Consider the following 21,239-nt stretch of genomic DNA (forward strand, 5'->3'; position numbering starts at 1 on the left):
GAATTGATCTGCTTATATGCTCAGCTGCTGATGGGTCAAAAGATTAGGATATAGCTACATACAATTGACTTCAGGGTCAGTCTTGTGACATAAAATTGAATCGGTCTCACGTGCATCTGTCTCAGCTGTTTTATAGGCTCCATTGTTTTGAAATCGGACATTGTGTTCGGGTCTGATGTGACTCTGAATCCCACTTGGTGTCAGCACTTTACAGCTTCACAAAGACTTATTAAGTCTCTAAAGATCACCATTAGTAAAGCTTGTTTTCCCAGTCTGGATTTTGGATTTTGCGTTATYGGGTTAAGCTGTCTGTCTGGAAAGACCAATCCAGAGAGGTCTGCCTTTCCTTTCCCCTCGTTCTTGTCTGGAAGGATCGGACACCAGCCAGGAGAAGATTGACTGGGGAAGTTGTGTGGAAATTCACTTCTGATCGCAGCCAAGCCACAGAAAATAGAGAGTGAGGCGGAGTGGCGGGCTGGGAGGGGTAGGACTGGCACAATACAGTGGGGTGTCATTTGTTAAGCTGTCACTTCCATATGGCAGTGAGAGCATAATAACTTACATGGTCTCTGCTCTGCTGTTTATCTGTCATCAAACTTGATTGACAGAATGTATTACATACAATTCCCAAGTCCAGAACCTCCTGGTGAGGTAGAGTAGAGACCATGCTACAGCCAGCCAGCCAGTCAGTGTTGACAGCTAGAGAGAGTGCTAGTAGGGTTATCAGAGGGATAGAAAAACACTGACTGTCCGAGGGTGAGCGTGTGAACCTGACGCCCCGGATTTGTCTATCTTTGTAGTTCCTCAGAGGATCACAACTTTTACCCCGGACTCTACGACTCAAATTAGCCCTGTCTCTTTATCCTGGCGCGCCAGTCCTGTCTGACCTTGTTACCTCCACAGGAACTATAAGCTGCACTGTCTTCGACCATCTGTTAGTGCTAAACAAACTACTTTATACCACTAGCCATTGGGCCGGTAAGACGGCACTGGATCAAGGGATCTGATTGGTTGAGAACTGTTCCTGGAGGTAGGGACAAAGTGGCAGGAGGTGGAAGACAGCGCTCCATTGGACTTAGGGAGTCTAGAGGAGGAGGAAGAGGAGGGAGGGAGGAGCACACACTGAGTTGTGTGGGAGGCGTAAATCCAGTATGGATGAGCTGGCAAAACGGACAGCCACTGTGAGTTTAGAGGTGGTGAAGAGGAGAAAGGGAGATGAGAGGGAGGAAGGAGTCAGTCCCAGCCTTTGTTGCGGCCACTCAGGGGATGCTGTTAGCAAGATGGGGAGGAGTCTGAGGTAAGAGAGATTGGTGTTATAGTGGGACTCTGTGTGCAGTGTATGTGTGCCTGTGGATTGAACAAATCAAGTCAAATCAAATTATTCATCACATGCTTCGTAAACAACCGGTGTAGACTGACAGGGAAATGCTTACTTACTGTTAGTCTACACCTGTTTGTTTACGAAGCATGTGACAAATAACATTTTATTAGATTTGAACAGCAATTGGGGTGGAATCCTACTAGGTAGAGTACAGAAAAAGTCTGCCAAACTGCCCTGCTTATCAGGGTGTGTGAGAAAGAAGGAAGAGAAGGGTGGGGGACACATGTTGATCCTTGAGTGTGCTATTATGAGGTTGTACTCTACCCAGTGTGCCTTTTTCAACAACCAGTTCAACATGTGGCTGTGTGATGTTATTAATATGAATGTCTATTGGTCTCTTTGTTTTAAAAATACTATTATATGTCAACTGTTTTTTAATTGGCTAGAATTGACAGATGTGTTTTTTATTTTTTATTATCTACTTGCTAGTCTGTGAAAAACCAAAACAACCAGACATGATTTTTGAGGTGTTATGATTTAGGAGCAAGTGTTTTTATTTTTTTATTAATCAAATCTCCCTCAAATTCTCCTCCATCTGGTCATCAGGGGAGATTGATGTCTGTGATAATTGGGGTTTGAATTTGACGAAACTAAATGGATCTGACATTTTTTWAAAGCTATAAAATAATAGTTCTGTCTCGTGGTTGTAATAGTCTCCAGCAGTCTGGTTGATGTCCTCAKTCAGRKCGAAATCCAGATAGATAACTTTTGAATAACTGGGCCCTGGATTTATTCCACTTCATACGGGCCCAATTAACTTAACTATTTATACAGTGGCCTAGAGTGACCTTTCCTTCATTTGTTCACGTCTGACTCCTGCCAGACTACTTTGTATTCAATGACGTAAGCACGGATCCTGTCCCCTGTCTCAAGAACAGGTAGTTAACCTTGTTGTGTAATTCGATACACTAAATCTATAGGGTGCTTATTTCTGTATCTACGTAGTAGTCATATTTACATGCATAAGGACAACAAAACGTCTTGGGGCAAGCCAACCAGAAGTTTTTTGTACTGAACTCTTTTTGTTGTTGTTGTTAACCCCCCCTTTTTGGTGCTTTTGTAAAACTGTCACCCAGCATTCTATTACACAAGTAGGTGTCCATTTCAGGTGGTTGTCAGTTACCTTGGCATTCACAGATAGTGTTACAACTTGTCTTGTGACTCGACTCTTCATCGCCCCTCTGTGTGTTCTGCAGTTAACACAACCTTACTAATCATGATTGACCAGTGTATAGGGATAGCTGAGGTGAACTACTGTATGGGTTGTGGTCTCAAACAGCAATGCTGTACAATGGGTATCATAAGTATTCACCCCCTTGGATTTTTTTCACATTTTGTTGCATTAGAAAGTGGGATTGAAATAAATTGAGGGCGCTGTGAGCGTTATTTAAGATACGCATCAAAGAGGTAAGGTTTCTGATGTTTTTGAAAGATGGGCAGGGACTCCGCTGTCCTGACTTTAGGGGGAAGCTTGTTCCACCGTTGGGGTACCAGGACAGATAAGAACTTTGACTGGGCTGAGTGGGAGCTGCCGTGAAACCAGAGGTGGCGGAATGGAGTGCTCGGGTGTAGGCTTTGAGCATAGCCTGAAAGTAAGGAGGGGCAGTTCCCCTTGCTGCTCCGTAGGTCTTGAAGATGATGCAAGCTTCGACTGGAAGCCAGTGGAGTGTGCGGAGAAGCGGGATGACATGGATAAACTTAGGAAGGTTGAAAACCAGGCGGCCTGTGGCATTCTGGATAAGTTGCGGGGGTTTGATGGCACAAGCAGGGAGCCCAGCCAACAGAGAGTTGCAGTAGTCTAGACCGGAGATGACAAGAGCTTGGATTAGGACCTGCGCCTCTTCCTGTGTGAGGAAAGGTCGTACGCAATGAATGTTGTAGAGCATGAACCTGCAGGAGTGAGTCATTGCTTTGATGTTTGCGGAGAACGACAGGGTGTTGTCCAGGGTCAAGCCAAGGTTCTTTGCAATCTGGGAGGGGGACACAGTGGAGTTGTCACCCGTGATGGAGAGGTCTTGGAGCGGGCAGGCCTTCCCCCGGGAGGAAGAGCAGCTCAGTTTTAAGAGAAACCATGTGAGGATATGACAGAGATGGGTGACTTTGTGTAAAGAGGAGAGGGCCTAGGACCAAGCCCTGTGAGACACTAGTAGTGAGAGCACGTGGTGCAGACACAGATCCTCTCCACAACACCTGGTAGGAGCGACCTGCCAGGTAGGATGCAATCCAGGAGTGTGCAGAGCCTGAGATGCCCAACCCTGAGAGAATGGAGAGGAGGATCTAATGGTTCACAGTGTAAAAGGCAGCAGATAGATCTAGGAGGAACAGAGGAAAGCAAGTCAGGTTTGGCAGAGCGGAGAGCCTCTGTGACGCAGAAGAGAGTGGTCTTGAAGCCTTGAAGCCTRACAGGTTAGGGTCAAGAAGATTGTTCTGAGAGAGAGAGAGTTGGTCAGAGACTGCATGCACAAGTGTTTTGGAAAGCAAAGAATGGATTCCGGTCTGTAGTGTTGGTTTCTTGAGGAGGGGCGGCCGGACATCCCTAGGAACATCCCTAGTCACAGGGTAGTTCTGTGTGAGTGGGACCAGTGGACTCAGTAGGCTGTGTAGGCGGAGTGAGTGAGGAGTGGATGTCGTCAACCTTTTTAACAAAAAAATGAAAGTGCTTGACAAAGTCACCCGCAGGGAGGGAGAGGAGGGTTAAGGAGGGACGAGAAAGTGGAGGCGTTTCCCAGGGTTGGAGGCAGAAGCTTGACGTTTTGAGTGATAGAAAGTGGATTTTGTTCATACGTATACATTTTGTATGTAGAGTAAAACTAATTAAAAAATAAATAAATAAAGATTTAAAGTGGCGTTAGCAGCCAATACAGAGGTAGAGAGGAGGGAGCGAAAGCATGATAGGTCCTCCGGAAGTATCCATTTCCACTCATTTCCACTCAGCTGCCCGCAGCCCTGTTCTGTTAGCATGCAGTGAGACGCTCAGCCACGGAGCAGGAGGGGAAGGTTGGGCCAGCTGGAAGGAAAGGGGACTGTGAGAGTCAAAGAATGCAGAAAGGGAGAAGAGTAGGGTCAAATTGACAGAGTCAGGAGACTGGAGGGAGAAGGACTTAGCAGAAAGAAGAGAGGATAGGATTGAGTGAGTAGGGTTGGAGGAAACAAAGTAGTGATCAGAGACATGAGGGGGGGTTGCAACTACACTTAAAAATATATTAAACGCCTGATGTGTTATTGTTACCATCTACTAATCAATTCTCTTCTTTATGATGCTTTCAAAAAGCTCCCTGGTATGTTTTGTTGAATCTGCTTGACTGAGGGACCTTACAGATGTACAGTATGGGTGAAAGATGAAGGGGTAGCCATTCAATAATGTCAACCCATATTATTTTACACTGAGTGAGTCCATGTAATTTATATGTCATTTGTTAAGCAAAATTGTACTCCAGAACTAATTTAGGCTTGCCTAAACAAATCGAAATACTTATGCCACGACTATATTTTAGTTTTTTTTTAGTTTTTAGATTCATTTATAGAATTTTCTTTTCACTTTGACATTATACAGTATTTTGTGCAGATCAAGCTATTTCAATCCCACTTTGTAATGCACAAAATGTGAAAAAAATCCAAGGGGGTGAATACTTATGATACATACTGTAGTTTAGTATTTGGCACTGTGGGGGCCCTACCTGCTTTTCTGAAATGCAGCCCTTTCTGTGCTGTTGTTCAGAGAGTGAAACAGGTTTATTCTTCCTGTCCTCAGGTTAGTGTATGACCCGTGCTAAGTTTGGTTGCCATGTTCAGGATTCTCCACAGGACTTTTCACTCTGACTTTATGGAGTATTTTGTATGGCTCAATCACAAAAAAATAAATGTAAGTCTATTTCAATCTCACTCTGTAACGTGTTCAAAATGTGAAAAATATCCAAGGGTGGGTGAATACATTATTATACCTACTGTACAGGGTTAAAAATGAAACTGCACAGGGATGCAGGTTCAAGCCAAAAGATGAGGGTAAATGGTGCTGGGGAATATGATTAGCAAGATGGTCACGTAGCCTAACTGCAGTCAATTCAACAGGTTCGTAATCACAAAGGCCATGCATTTGTCACAGACATCTTCTCAGAACGCCCCTATCAGAGTACGTGTTTGTACGAGTGTGTGCGTCAATGTGGATCTCTCTGTGTAATTTACAATCTGCTGTCACCTTGACATTTCATTACATTTTCTACAGTGTGAGACCAGAGGCTGCTGTGCTGAATCACAAAAAAAATATTTTTTCCCTTCTCTTTATAAAGGTTGTTGGACACAGTACAGGCCAAGGGTAGGTTAGATGATATGTTTGTTTACAACTACTGGACAGGATCCCTCCCTTCCCTGTGCGTTAGTGTGTCTCTGCAGTGACTGTGCAGCTATGGGTGTGTGAGGCGTGTATGTGTGACTGCCCTCTACCATGCCTGGCACTTTCCCAGGAGAGTCATGACACAACCCTGCTTTTTCCTGGGATTTCGGATAGTCATGATTAGCCCCTGCATCCAGCTTGTGAGTGTGTGAGTGTGTGTTATTTAGCATCTGGGATGATTTGGATGATTTGGATCATGACACTATTTCCCTTAAGGGCATTTCGAAGGCGTACATACACAGATGTGTGAGACTGTTTATCTTTAGTGATCACATTTCCAGACAAAAAAATTGCATAATAATATTTTCAAACTATTCATTACTTTGCATTAATGACCATTATCTGGCCTTGGTAACTACCCGCTACACTATAATTACTGGTGTCTCTGAGTGTCTGTACGTGATGTGTGAGGATCAGGCTGACAACATTGCGTCCGGTAAGAGCTAATATTAGAGCAGGGTGCTGGCAGTGGCAGTGGTTGGGGCCTTCCTCCTCCTACTTATGATTTGTGTGGTAATGACTGTCCTGCCGCGACTAAGGTAAACAACGTGGAGACAACATAGAGAGAACAAGTTCCTCTAAAGGTGGGTCCATGACCTCTCAAAAATAAACTATTGAGAGGTTGACACTGTCAGAGCCAATATCGAATTTATCCAGACATTATATCAATTTCAATATCCACATTTGTTGCCTCTCTGTGTAATTGAACTCAAACTGAGAGAATTTCACACTTGCTATTCTAGACTGAGGAGCTGGTGTGAGTGTGAACTTGACAGACACTACACATTTGGATTGATAATAAAAAAGCGTGGAATGTGTTGGGTAACCACAGTAACTTGTCTGCCTGCCTTGTCTCTTGTTTTGGTTCATTCTGAGCCTCCAAGTTCAAGGATCCCTCACCTTTGAAAATAGCTTTGATTTAATCCAACAGACCTCTAACAGGTCTGATTCCAACTAGCAATCAGACACATTTGTGGAGTTCATCACAGATCCAACCATCCAAGCAAGACCTGTACTGTATGATTACAAATTGTTTACAGCCAGGAGCTTATGATACTATGATACATTACTATTTTTGGAAAGACATTTTCAGGTTTTACTCTTCTGATGCACTATTTTGAGAGGAGTCAGACTGTTCTCTGTAGTTGAGGATTCTCTGGTAACAACAAATTATTCACAGAACACCTAACAGAGCTGAGAACACCAGAACACTACTCTTACCTACCTCCCCAGACACTCAAGCTGCTTCGCCATGGCTAGTTAATAGCATGAATAGAAAGCACATTTGGAAGTCCATGCCAGTCAGCCTGACAGCCAAAGACGCCTTGCTTTGTAGACCAGGGTGTCTCTAGAACAGCCTACCTCTGGCTTCTGCTGAGACTAGTGATAGCCTTGTGTTACCATATCTAATAGCTGTTTTGGTCTCTCTTTTAAGGATATGGAAATGTTGTTTAGGTCTGCATTTGAACAGTTAGCCAGGGAATAGTGAGATGTAAATGGTTGTACAGTCGTAGCCAAAAGTTTTGAGAATAACACCAAAAATATACATTTTCACAAAGTTTGCTGCTTCAGTGTCTTTAGATATTTTTGTCAGATGTTACTATGGAATACTGAAGTATAATTACAAGCATTTCAAAAGTGTCAAAGGCTTTTATTGACAATTACATGAAGTTGATGCAAAGAGTCAATATTTGCAGTGTTGACCTGTCTTTTTCAAGACCTCTGCAATCCGCCCTGGCATGCGGTCAATTAACTTCTTGGCCACATCCTGACTGATGGCAGCCCATTCTTGCATAATCAATGCTTGGAGTTTGTCAGAATTTGTGGGTTTTTGTTTGTCCACCTGCCTCTTGAGGATTGACCACACGTTCTCAATGGGATTAAGGTCTGGGGAGTTTCCTGGCCATGGACCCAAAATATTGATGTTTTGTTCCCCGAGCCACTTAGTTATCACTTTTGCCTTATGGCAAGGTGCTCCATCATGCTGGAAAAGGCATTGTTCGTCACCAAACTGCTCCTGGATGGTTGGGAGAAGTTGCTCTCGGAGGATGTGTTGGTACCATTCTTTAATCATGGCTGTGTTCTTAGGCAAAATTGTGAGTGAGCCCACTCCCTTGGCTGAGAAGCAACCCCACACATGAATGGTCTCAGGATGCTTTACTGTTGACATGACACAGGACTGATGGTAGCGCTCACCTTGTCTTCTCCGGACAAGCTTTTTTCCGGATGCCCCAAACAATCGGAAAGGGGATTCGTCAGAGAAAATGACTTTACCCCAGTCCTCAGCAGTCCAATCCCTGTACCTTTTGCAGAATATCAGTCTGTCCCTGATGTTTTTCCTGGAGAGAAGTGGCTTCTTTGCTGCCCTTCTTGACACCAGGCCATCCTCCAAAAGTCTTCGCCTCACTGTGCGTGCAGATGCACTCACACCTGCCTGCTGCCATTCCTGAGCAAGCTCTGTACTGGTGGTGCCAGTACGGTCCTGGCGCTTGCTGGACTTTCTTTGGCGCCCTGAAGCCTTCACAACAATTGAACCGCTCTCCTTGAAGTTCTTGATGATCCGATAAATGATTGATTTAGGTGCAATCTTACTGGCAGCAATATCCTTGCCTGTGAAGCCCTTTTTGTGCAAAGCAATGATGACGGCACATGTTTCCTTGCAGGTAACCATGGTTGACAGAGGAAGAACAATGATTCCAAGCACCRCCCTCCTTTTGAAGCTTCCAGTCTGTTATTCGAACTCAATCAGCATGACCGAGTGATCTCCAGCCTTGTCCTCGTCAACACTCACCTGTGTTAACGAGAGAATCACTGACATGATGTCAGCTGGTCCTTTTGTGGCAGGGCTGAAATGCAGTGGAAATGTTTTTTGGGGGATTCAGTTCATTTGCATGGCAAAGAGGGACTTTGCAATGAATTGCAATTCATCTGATCACTCTTTATAACATTCTGGAGTATATGCAAATTGCCATCATACAAACTGAGGCAGCAGACTTTGTGAAAATTAATATTTGTGTCGTTCTCAACTTTTAGCCTCGACTATGTGTTAAGTGTTGACAGGGCTGTGGTTGATGAGTTTTTAATCGATTAGTCAGTTACAGAACGTGAGTACTCTGCATGCACTTTCTCCAGCATTGAGCTATGCACAATTGTCCTCCACTGGTTGGTACTGATACAGCAGGACCTGACCCTGCTAACCATGATAGTAGGTTCAGAGGTACCAACGTTGAGCCTCACCCAAAATGACTGGGAGTAGCTATTTTTGATGTCTGTGTTGCCTACAGTCACCTGCCCAGGGGGTCAGGGGAAAGCACCTAGAACATGGAGTCATGCGGGGATTCTGGTAGACAATGGCATGACCGAATCACCTAGGTTATGCAAATGAGCGGATCGGAGGTTTTTTATATAACATGACACACATTCGGCTCCTCCGAGAAAAACTTAGGTGAACACACACAAATAAAAAATACACACCACACACACACATTCAACCATCGATTCTGAATACAGTAAGAGTCCCTGATATCCTTCTGTGTCAGTTTGTTTGTTTGTTTTTTATTGTCTTTCTTCTAAATGGTCCTAATATATTATTGACTCTTTTCTTTCTCTTTGGCAGACTGAAAAGAAGCTGAGCATTGCAGCATGGCGAAGAGGCCTGCCAATCATCCTCCAGCTTACTAACCCTCACCAAATGGATCCATTTTGTTTCATTCGGGGTTAGGAGGTTTATGATAAGAGCACTAGTACTATCAAAGACCAAAAAAAGACAAAAAATAGACCGAAGGCTCCACTGAGGCCAGTGTGGGGACCATGTCTAAGTCAGGCAAGATCCTGCACCTGTATGTGGAGGTGAGTTCTGTCCCGGGGGAGGAAGGGAAGGAGCTGGGAGCTGGTGTGGAGGGGATGCACCCACTAGTGCTCCAAGGGCCTGACATCCTACCTCAGTCCCAGCGCACCGCCAGCCACTCTACCTCCACCTCTACCTGTACCTGCACTTGCCCCTCCACCTCCACCCCCAGCCCAGCATCCATGTCCCCAGGGGTGTTGCATAAAGATGGGGGCAGCAGTCCTAGCCTCACCTCCAAGTCCTCCTCCAGACAATCTGTCAGTTTCCAGCCGGACCTACCGGACAACTCCGGACCCCCCACACACCATGGGCAGAGTCTGCCTTACGAGGGGATTGGTCAGCTGCTCTCCACTCTCCAGTCTGCACCCAATGGGCCGCAGCATGGCAGTCTGGTGCTCGCCCGCTCCTCAGACATTGAGCACTACCACAGGAGGGTGCCCCTATCCCCTGCCTCCTCTGGGAGAATAATGTCCCCCTCGACTCCAACCAGTGGGCGCAGGTCCTACGATGGCTCTGGTGTGGGGGACGAGGGCAAGTGCTCTGTGGTCAGCTTTAGCTACATAGAGAAAGCCCGCATTAAGTCTGTGGACAGCCCCCACAGTGCTGTGTGCCAAAGTGTACTTGAGAACCCTTTCAGTAGAGGTGTGGAGGAGGGGTATATGCCTGCCCACCTTAGGAAGAGGCTCAGTGACCCTGTGTGGTCGGACAGCTCCGGTAGCTCCAGCCCCAAACTGTCCTGTCCCACCTCGGGCAGGTCCCCCAGGAGCTCCCCCTGCCTCCGYAGGGCCACTCTGGACACTGTAGCCAGAGAGGCCACCTACAGGGCCATGGAGGAATTTGGCTCCCCAGAACTGGGAGCCAGTTCTGCCTACAGCCTACAGCCCAGACAGAAGCCCCAGCCTGCCTCGGCACTACCAGCAGCAGCCCCGCTGCCAGTCCTGGGGTGGGTCCCCGGTTCTGCCTAGGGGTGCCAAAACGCTGCCAGTCAATGCACACCTCATAGACTCTGACAGGAACCGTGGTTTGAATGGCCTCCCCAGAAGCCCAGCTTCTCACCAGCTCTCTGTTCAAGCCAGGCAGTCCTACTACAACTACACCATGTCCCCTTCCAGTGTTAGCTGCCACCATGGTGTCCAGAACCACAGGCTGTGGCAAGGGGACGAGAGTCCCAGGCTGTCCTCAAAATGTGGGGACCACAGCCCTAGGTTGTCCTGCAAGTTTGGGGACGAGAGTCCCAGGTTGTCCTGCAAGTTTGGGGACGAGAGCCCAAGGTTGTCTTCCAAGTTTCGCCCACCATTACCTGCAGGCAGGCCCACTGCAATTCAGCATGAAATACCAGCAAGCATGATTACCAGCACCCCAACCTCTTGCGACCAGAGGGCTAGCAGCCACACCAGCAGCCGCACTCCTAGCGATAGCCCCTGCTTACCAAACAAGGTTAACTCCAAACAGTCAGGTCAGTCAAATGACAGCAAGCTGGGAGAGGGAATGAACCAGACGAGTGACAGAAGAAGTATCTCCCTGGCCACTAGCACTCACATGGCCCGTAAGCTGGCGGAGGACGCTACAAAGCTCTCCACTATCTTCATGGACAGGAGGACTCCCTCCCCCACTCCGTCCCAGGCTAACTCCACCAGGTCAGAGAGCCCCAAGTCTGGCTACATCTCCAGGGAGTCTCAACCCTACGCCACCCTCCATGGCCAGGGTTCTCCAGCACAGCCCCACCCTGAAGCTAACACCCACACACACTTACAGGACCATAAGTGGACAGACAAGGAGTCTCTTAGAGCTGGACTCCACTCCAGAGAGTCTAGACCAGGTCAAAGACAAGGGCAAGCCTCCCCCCTCCTACTGCAGAAGGGAATCTCCTCCCCTGCTATGCCAGCTACGCTGCACCTGGTGGTAGCGTCCCACACTCCTATCATAGACCCTCGGCTGCAGAGAGCTGAGCTGCTGACGAAAGACAGCCCCACCTTGCACCGCCACCAGCCACCGCAGTACATGGGAGACCGGGGCTCCCCCAGCCTGGAGAGGAGACCATATGACACCCGCTTCAACAGAGGGGGTCTGAGGGACAACCCGGAGAGCAGCAGGCGGCTGATTATAGGACTTGACATGGAGCCGCCAGAGAGCTGGAGCTCCAGGATGCAGCAGTGGAGGGAGAATGGGTCCGTTGCGGACAGGGAGGAGTCCAATAGTGAGGGTCCTACTGCTGATGGTGATGAAGTGTATCTGGTGACCAAGGAGGAGCTGCAGCAGAGGAGGGATGGAGCAGCTGTGTTGGGGTATCAAGGGTATAAACATGGGGTAAACAGGGAGCAGAGGGGGGAGACCCAGGACCATAGTGGGGCACTGGTGTCTTCCCAAAGCTCCAGTGGAGTGACAGGCAGTCTGGGGGAGAGCACTCAGCCAGAGAGGGACTGTCTCTCTCCAGAGACATCCAGCCAGTCCAGCCAGAAGAGCAATGACACTGAAGAGACAGCTTCTGGGATGCAGGTGTGTGTGTGTGTGTGTGTGTGAGCGACTATTTACAAGTGTACATTATACCTTATGTATCACCTACTCAATCATTCTCATTGTCTGTTGTGTTGTAGTCGGAAAGCGGTGCCTCTGTGCTGGGTCCATCCTTGCACTCCCAGAAGATCGCCCGTGCCAAATGGGAGTTCCTGTTTGGACAGCCCATGGAGGACAGCCATGATTCTAAAGGTCGGTGGTCCTGAAAGAGCTCTAATGCTGCGTTCATAGCCAAGTGGGAAGGTGGTATTTATCATATAAACTCAGAAAAAAAGGAAACATCCTCTCACTGTCAACTGCGTTTATTTTCAGCAAACTTAACATGTGTAAATATTTCTATGAACATAACAAGATTCAACAACTGAGACATAAACTGAACAAGGTCCACAGACCTGTGACTAACAGAAATTGAATAATTTGTCTCTGAACAATGGGGGGGGGGTCAAAAGTAACAGTCAGTATCTGGTGTGGCCACCAGCTGCATTAAGTACTGCAGTGCATCTCCTCCTCATGGACTGCACCAGATTTGCCAGTTCTTGCTGTGAGATGTTACCCCACTCTTCCACCGAGGCACCTGCAAGTTCCCAGACATTTCTGGGGGGAATGGCCCTAGCCCTCACCCTCCGATCCAACAGGTCTCAGACGTGCTTCAATGCGATTGAGATCCGGGCTCTTCGCTGGCCATGGCAGAACACTGACATTCCTGTCTTGCAGGAAATCACGCACAGAACGAGCAGTATGGCTGGTTGCATTGTCATGCTGGAGGGTCATGTCAGGATGAGCCTGCAGGAAGGGTACCACATGAGGGAGGAGGATGTCTTCCCTGTAACGCACAGCATTTAGATTGCCTGCAATGACAACAACCTCAGTCCAATGATGCTGTGACACACCGCCCCAGACCATGACGGACCCTCCACCTCCAAATCAATTCCGCTCCAGAGTACAGGCCTCGGTGTAACGCTCATTCCTTCGACGATAAACGTGAATCCAACTGGGAAAAATCTACTTGAACATCCCTCCAACTGGTTATTACTAGTGGGAAACAAAGGACATCCAGCCAACTTGACACAACTATGGGAAGCATTGGAGTCAACATGGGCCAGCATCCATGTGGAACGCTTTCAACAACTTGTAGTCCATGCCCTGACAAATTGTGACTGTTCTGAGGGCAAAAGGGGTGCAACTCAATAGTCGGAAGGTGTTCCTAATGTTTTGTGCACTCAGTGTACATGAAAGCTGTTCTTTTAGTTTATGGTTGACGCAGCTTGTTGGCCATTAGCCAATCAGCGTTTCTCAAACTAGTTCAAAGCACGTGAATGCATCCAACTGGAAATTACTACCTTCCCACTTGGTTATGGACACAGGATTTGCCTCACTGTCTTACTCTTCCTCCTCCAGTTCAGACTTCCTAGTTCGTCAGCCCCTTCTCGTAAACAAGCAGCTACTTTCACAATACTCCTGTAATCCAATTAGCTCTGGCTATCTTTGGCTTTATGGCCTGGCATCAGCTCTGTCCTTATTAAAGTCTGACTCTCTTCCTTCTCAAACAAACACTTTCTTTGTTTACCTTTATTGATAGTTTTAGAGTCTTGACATCTCAGCCTCATACACAGCTAATGTGTTTCCTGTTAAGTATTTGGACTTTAGAGAATCTGTTCCCTTGCTTTTGATTACATTTTCTTTATCTCTGCATCTCTCTCACTCATTTTCCATCAGTCCCTATTGTGTTACAGTACTCAGTTCACCCCAGACCGTCTGTTATAGGTCCCAAAACAGTGAATGTCAATAAACAGTACCACTGTAATAACAATCTATACATTTAGAACAGRTCATTTTATTACATTTGAATGGTTTTTAGAACAGGTCATTTTACTAAGTGCTACCAAAATGTTGAATGTTATTACCGTAGTYAGTCCACTCAATACTCAATCATAATGGAATACAATCAGAAAATGACTAATGATCTTTAGAACTTTAAAAAAAAACTAGTTTTGCATGGTTTTTAGAACAGGCTAATTGTTCTATATTATTCCTAYTCACTTTTACATGCTCTCTTTGTCTCTTTTGATATCCCAGACTCCTCTCAAGCCCCCCCGAGTGGGACCTCCAGTGAGTCTCCCTTGCCCACCTCCTCCCTGCTCCTGAAGCCCACAGGTCACTGGAGGGGATGGGACGATGAGAGTCAGAGTTTATCCTATCACGATGTCCAGCAGGTGGTGGATTTGGTGACTCCGCCCCCGGTCACTGTGGTTGGCATCTCTCCCAAGACGGGCATCATCCGCAGAGCCATCAACTATGCTGAGACGGACCTAGATGCAGTGCCCCTGAAATGCTATAGGGAAACAGACCTAGATGAGGTGATATTGGCTGAGGCCGAGAGAGAGCAGGAGGAGGTGGACTCAGCCTTTGGGAGTAACCGCAGTGTGCTCGGCACCTCTGCCTCCAGCGCCAGTACCATAGTACGCACTGACGGAGAGGAGGACGAGCTGGAGGAGGAAGAGGAGGAGGTGGTRAGCTGGGCCAGTGTGAGGATGCAGGGGGATAAGAAGAGACAGCATGCCACCCAGGAGGACAATCARGTGTACAGTCTGCTGCTGAAGGGGTGAGATATTCACTGCAGTTCAGACGCACCATGTAGTCAGTATGTAAAGCATTTATAGAGACACAAATATAGTAGATATTTGCCAATCAGATACCTCATGTGTTCCTAATACATTCTACATGRTTTCTTCCTGTAGTTGTCCCCTGGACCACATATCGGATGCCCAATCAGCCCTGATGTCCCCCATCTCAGTGACCAGCCCTCGCAGGACCTCAGTGGACAGCCTGGACTCCTTCAGCCGCCACTTCGAAAGGATCATGGAGTCTCACCGAGTCAAGGGCACCTCCTACAGCAGCCTGGACAGCGTTGACCTCTTGACCTCCAGCGGCCCGCCCATATTCACCTTTGACCTGCCCACCCTCACCCCTAAGATCCAGAGCCAAATTTGTGAGAGTGCGCGTCATATCATTGAGCTGAGTTTTGCCCCCCTGGCCCATCCAGAGCTCCCCAGTGTGTCTGACCCCACATGCTCTGAGAACACCCTGGCCCCTACAGGAGAGGGGCTCAGCAGYACCTCTGAGCAGGATTATACTTCAGAAGGGAAGTCCCGGTTGGAGAAAGACTGCTTGCGAACTAACTTAGACTTGACTCTCATCAGGTGAGTGACAGACAAACGTGGACAGTGGACATCTAAGGTCTGCTTCATTTAGACCATTTTGTATCAGCTTCTCTGCAGTGTCCGTGCAGGAGAAAGTGGTCGCACGCACACACACAGCTGCACACACAACATTTTAACAATCTCTAAAGAATCGTTTAGCTGTGACATCTCTTGAGTGCATTTGTGTGTTTGTTTGCCATTGTCCGCAGGGGYGTGTGCTGGCAGATGGTGATGGTGGCAACACATTTTGTTATATGAAGATCCTATTATAAGATATAGGATCATATTATGCAATTTCATAATGATAAACATCTATATGCTGCATTGGTAATACATCTCTTTACTGCTGCTAGACGACCACTGTCACTAAAATCTCATGCCATGTGTTGTTCCTGGAATGGTGGTTCCCAATTACTTCGCCTATAATCTAAGCATGTGTGACTGGCATATGTTTGATCTGGCATTTGATCTGGCACTTCCCCAACTGTTGCCACAAAGTTGTAAGCACAGAATTGTGTAGAATGTCATTGTATGCTGTAGCGTTAAGATTTCTCTTCACTGGAACTAAGGGGTGTAGCCCGACCCATGAAAAACAGTCCTAGACCATTAATCGTCCTCCACCAAACTTTACAGTTGGCACTATGCATTGGGGCAGGTATCGTTCTCCTGGCATCCGCCAAACCCAGATTCGTCTGTTGGACTGCCAGATGGTGAAGTGTGATTCATCACTCCAGAGAACGCGTTTCCATTGCTCCAGAGTCCAATGGCGGCGAGCTTTACACCACTCCAGCCGACGCTTGCCGATCTTAGGCTTGTGTGCGGCTGCTCGGGCATTGAAACCCATTTCATGACGCTCCCGACGAACAGTTATTAGGCTGACGTTGCTTCCAGAGGCTGTTTGGAACTTGGTAGTGAGTGTTGCAACCGAGGAGTGATGATTTTTACAGGCTTCAGCACTCGTGTGTCCCGTTTTGTGAGCTTGTGCGGCCTACCACTTCACGGCTGAGGCGTTGTTGCTCCTAGACGTTTACACTTCACGATAACAGCACTTACAGTTGACCGGGGCAGCTTTAGCAGAAATTTGACGAACTGACTTGTTGGAAAGGTAACATCCTATTACAGTGCCACATTGAAAGTCACTGAGCGCTTCAGTAAGGCCATCCTACTGCCAATGTGTGTCTATGGAGATTGCATGGCTGTGTGCTTGATTTTATACACCTGTCAGTAACGAGTGTGGCTGAAATAGCCAAATCAACTCATTTGAAGGCGTGTCCACATACTAATTTTTGTGTGTATATGGTGTACTTTATATGCCTGTGAAACTCAACCGCAGAAATTCAGTTATACCACTAGATGAGGCCAGAGAGCCACTGTTTCTTTTGTTGAACGTTTATCCAGAAATTAGTTTTGAGTACCGTACTGTCTGTAACATGGAGGGATTGAGTTGTGGTTTGAATTCCTGTGATTTGGGCTCAGYGGTATGATACCTCTTTGGTTAARGTATTGGTGTGGACTTTTGATTGGATGTGTGTGCCTGATGTTTTACTTGAAAAGTGAACACGGGTAATGTAGAGTAACTAAATTAATGTAATTTTCATTGCAAGGTGTAGTATATCAGTGCCTCCAACCCTGCTAAGATTGGAGTTATTATAACTTTGTTTACGAGACAAATTTTATTAATATGGGCCTGAGAAAATCTAGGTACTCGGGCCCTACTAGTGAATGTTCATATACAGTATGCATACGTGTACATTATATAAAACAAATAATGAGTATACCAAACATGAGGAACACCTTCCTAATATTGAGTTGCGCCCCGCCCTCCCTTCCACAGGGATGCTGGCCCATGTTGACCCCAATGCTTCCCACAGTTGTGTCAAGTTGGCTGGATACACACGTGAAACTGTTGAGCGTGAAAAACMCAGCAGCGTTGCAGTTCTTGACACAAGCTGGTGCGCCTGGCATCTACTGCCATATCCATTTCAAAGGCCCTTTAAATATTTTGACTTGMCCATTCACCCTCTGAATGGCAGAGACACAATCCATGTCTCAATTGTCTGAAGGCTTAAAAATCCTTCTTTAACTTGTCTCCTTCACTTCATATCAGTGTAGATGAAGAGGATTTAACAATTGGGATCATAACTTTCACCCGGTCAGTCTGTCATGGAAAGAGCAAGTGTTCTTAATGTTTTGTACACTCAGTGTATGTTCTCCTACAGTATGTGTAGACCTACTCATATCCATTGTATCGTCCCATCCAGATCAAATCAAAATTTAACGGCCACATACACATGGTTAGCAGATGTTATTGTGAGTGTAGCGAAATGCTTATGCTTCTAGATCCGACAGTGCAGCAGTATCTAACAGGTAATATCTAACAATTCCACAACTAAACCTAATACACACAATCTAGTAAAGGAATGGGATGAGAATATATAAAATAAATGGATTATCAGTGACAGGCGGCTAAGATGCAATAGATGGTATAGAATAGATATTGAAGGACACAGTATACAGTATATACATATGAGATGAGTAATGGGAAATGTGTAAACATTCTTAAAGTGGCATTATTAAAGTGACTAGTGTTCCATTTATTAAAGTGGCCAATGATATCAAGTCTGTAGGTAGGCAGGCACCTCTCTGTGCTAGTGATGGCTGTTTAACAATCTGATGGCCTTGAGATAGAAGCTGTTTTTAAATCTCTCTGTCCCAGCTTTGATGCACCTGTACTGGCCTCGCCTTCTGGATGGAAGAGGGGTGAACAGGTAGTGGCTTGGGTTGTTATTGTCCTTGATGATCTTTTTTGCCTCCCTGTGACATCGGGTGTTGTAGGTGTCCTGGAGGGCAGGTAGTTTGCCACCGGTGATGCGTTGTGCAGATTGCACCATCTTCTGGAGAGCCCTGAGCGGTGCAGTTGCCGTATCAGGCGGTGATAGAGCCCAACAGGATGCTCTCAATTGTGCACCTGTAAAAGGCGCTGTTGCGCCTTCTTCACCACACTGTCTGGGTGCGTAGACCATTTCAGTTTGTTGGTGATATGTACACCGAGGAACTTTCCACCTTCTCCACTGTGTCCCGTTGATGTGGATAGGKGGGTGCTCCCTTTGCTGTTTCCTGAAGTCCACGATCATCTCTTTTGTTTTGCTGACATTGAGTGAGAGGTTATTTTCCTGACACCMYACTCCGAAGGCCCTCACCTCCTCCCTGTAGTCTGTCTCGTAGTTGTTGTTAATCAAGCCTACCACTGTAGTGTTGTCTGCAAACTTGATGATTGAGTTGGAGGCGTGCATGGCCACGCAATCGTGGGTGAACAGGGAGTACAGGAGAGGGCTGAGAACGCACCCTTGTGGGGCCCCAGTGTTGAGGATCAGCAGAGTGGAGATGTTGTGTCCTACCTTCACCACCTGGGGGCGGCCCGTCGGGAAGTCCAGGACCCAGTTGCACAGGGCGGGGTCGAGACCTAGGGTCYCAAGCTTAATGATGAGTTTGGAGGGTACWATGGTGTTGAATGCKGAGCTGTAGCCAATGAACAGCATTCTYACATAGGTGTTCCTCTTGTCCAGATGGGATAGGGCAGTRTGCAGTGTGATGGCGATTGCATCATCTGTGGACCTATTGGGGCGGTAAGCAAATTGGAGTGGGTCTAGGGTGACAGGTAGGGTGGAGGTGATATGATCTTTGACTAGTCTCTCTAAGCACTTCATAATGACAGAAGTGAGAGCTACGGGGCGATAGTCATTTACTTCAAATTGTATTAGTCACATGCGCCGAATACAACAGGTGTAGTAAGACCTTGCAGTGAAATGCTTACTTAAGAGCCCCTAACCAACAATGCAGTATACATTTTTTTAAATTAAGAATAAGAAATATAAGTAACAAGTAATTAAAGAGCAGCAGTAAAATAACAATAGCGAGACTATACACGGGGGTGTACATAGTCAATGGGTGGGGGCACCGGTTAGTTGAGGTAATATGTACATGTAGGTAGAGTTATTAAACTGACTATGCATAGATGATAACAACAGAGTAGCAGCGGTGTAAAATAGGGGGGGCAATGCAAGTAGTCTGGGTAGACATTTGATTTGGGGGTAGAGGCTGTTTAGAAGCTTCTTGGACCTAGACTTGGCGCTCCGGTACCGCTTGCTGTGCGGTAGCAGAGAGAACAGTCTATGACTAGGGTGGCTGGAGTCTTTGACAATTTTTAGGGCCTTCCTCTGACAACGCCTGGTATAGAGGTCCTGGGTGGCATGAAGCTTGGCCCCAGTGATGTACTAGGCTTTGAGGGCACTATGATGTTGAACACTGAGCTGTAGTCAATGAATAGCATTCTCACATATATGTTCCTTTTGTCCAGGTGGGAAAGAGCAGTGTGGAGTGCAATAGAGATTGCATCATCTGTGGATCTGTTAGGGCGGTATGCAAACTGGAGTGGGTCTAGGGTTTCTGGGATAATGGTGTTGATGTGAGCCATGACCAGCCTTTCAAAGCACTTTGTGGCTACAGACGTGAGTGCTACGGGTCAGTAGTCATTTTGGCAGGTTACCTTAGTGTTCTTGGGCACAGRGACTATGGTGGTTTGCTTAAAATATGTTGGTATTACAGACTCGGACAGGGAGAGGTTGAAAWTGTCACTGAAGACACTTGCCAGTTGGTCAGCGCATGCTCGCAGTACATGTCCTGGTAATCCRTCTGGCCCTGCGAACTTGTGAATRTTGACCTGTTTCAAGGTCTTGCTCACATCAGCTGCATAGAGMGTGAYCACACAGTCTTCTGGAACAGCTGRTGCTCTCATGCATGTTTCAGTGTTATTTGCYTYGAAGCGAGCATARAAGTAGTTTAGCTCRTCTGGTAGGCTTGTGTCACTGGGCAGCTCTCGGCTGYGTTTCCCTTYGTAGTCTGTAATGATACAAAAGGCAGTTTGATCGAATCAAAAGCTGATTTAACYATCCGTCCAGGTTTACAAGTTGATCTTGAGAAAATTAAGTTTACCTCACTTGGCTTTAATCCAAGACTCATTGTTCTAGGACCAGATTTGTTGGAAAAAATATTAACAAGTAAAACCATAAGAAACCATAATACCTTAAATGTATTTATAAAGGAACATATATGGTGTCATTGCTGTGGGCCAGTGGTTCCCGAACATTTTATAGTCCTGTACCCCTTTAAACATTCAACCTCCAGCTGCATACCCCCTCTAGCACCAGGGTTAGCGCACTCTCAAATGTTTTTGTTGTTGTTGCCATCATTGTAAGCCTGTCACACACACACACACACTATACACACACATTTATTAAACATAAGAATGAGTGTGAGTTTTTGTCACAACGCGGCTCGTGGAAAGTGACAAAGAGCTCTTATAGGACCAGGGCACAAATAATAGTATAATAGTAATCAATCATTTTCCTCTTTATTTAGCCATCTTACATATTCACAATTTTCGATKAACAAATAAMGTTTTATAACTCACCACAGATTAATGAGAAGGGTGTGCTTGAAAGGATGCACATAACTCTGCAATGTTGGGTTGTATTGGAGAGAGTCTCAGTCTTAAATAATTWTCCACGCGCAGTCTGTGCCTGTATTTAGTTTTCATGCTAGTGAGGGCCGAGAATCCATTCTCACGTAAGTACGTGGTTGCAAAGGGTATCAGTGTCTTAACAGCACTATTTGCCAAGGCAGGATACTCTGAGCGCAGCCCAATTCAGAAATCTGGCAGTGGCTTCTGATTAAATCCAATTTTCACAGAGCCGCTTGTTGCAATTTCGATGATGCTCTCTTGTTCAGATATCGGTAAGTGGACTGGAGGCAGGGCATGAAAGGKATATCGAATCCAGTTGTTTGTGTCATCCGTTTCGGGTAAGTAGCTGCGTAATTGCGCACCCAATTCACTCAGGTGCTTCGCTG

General features: G+C 46.6%; 1 protein-coding gene across 1 annotated transcript in view; it reads left to right on the forward strand.

Annotated features, from left to right (window-relative positions):
- Positions 1-10,624: 10,624 nt before the first annotated feature.
- Positions 10,625-21,239, forward strand: part of LOC111978582 (PH and SEC7 domain-containing protein 1-like) — a 44,458-nt gene continuing 33,843 nt past the window's right edge. The window contains exons 1-4 of the mRNA XM_070448431.1: positions 10,625-12,114; positions 12,213-12,324; positions 14,209-14,734; positions 14,871-15,332. Of these exons, the coding sequence (XP_070304532.1) occupies positions 10,717-12,114; positions 12,213-12,324; positions 14,209-14,734; positions 14,871-15,332 (2,498 nt within the window). The 5' untranslated portion in view covers positions 10,625-10,716. The remainder of the gene's footprint in view (positions 12,115-12,212; positions 12,325-14,208; positions 14,735-14,870; positions 15,333-21,239) is intronic.

This window comes from Salvelinus sp. IW2-2015, linkage group LG18, assembly GCF_002910315.2.
Source record: "Salvelinus sp. IW2-2015 linkage group LG18, ASM291031v2, whole genome shotgun sequence".
NCBI lineage: Eukaryota > Metazoa > Chordata > Actinopteri > Salmoniformes > Salmonidae > Salvelinus > Salvelinus sp. IW2-2015.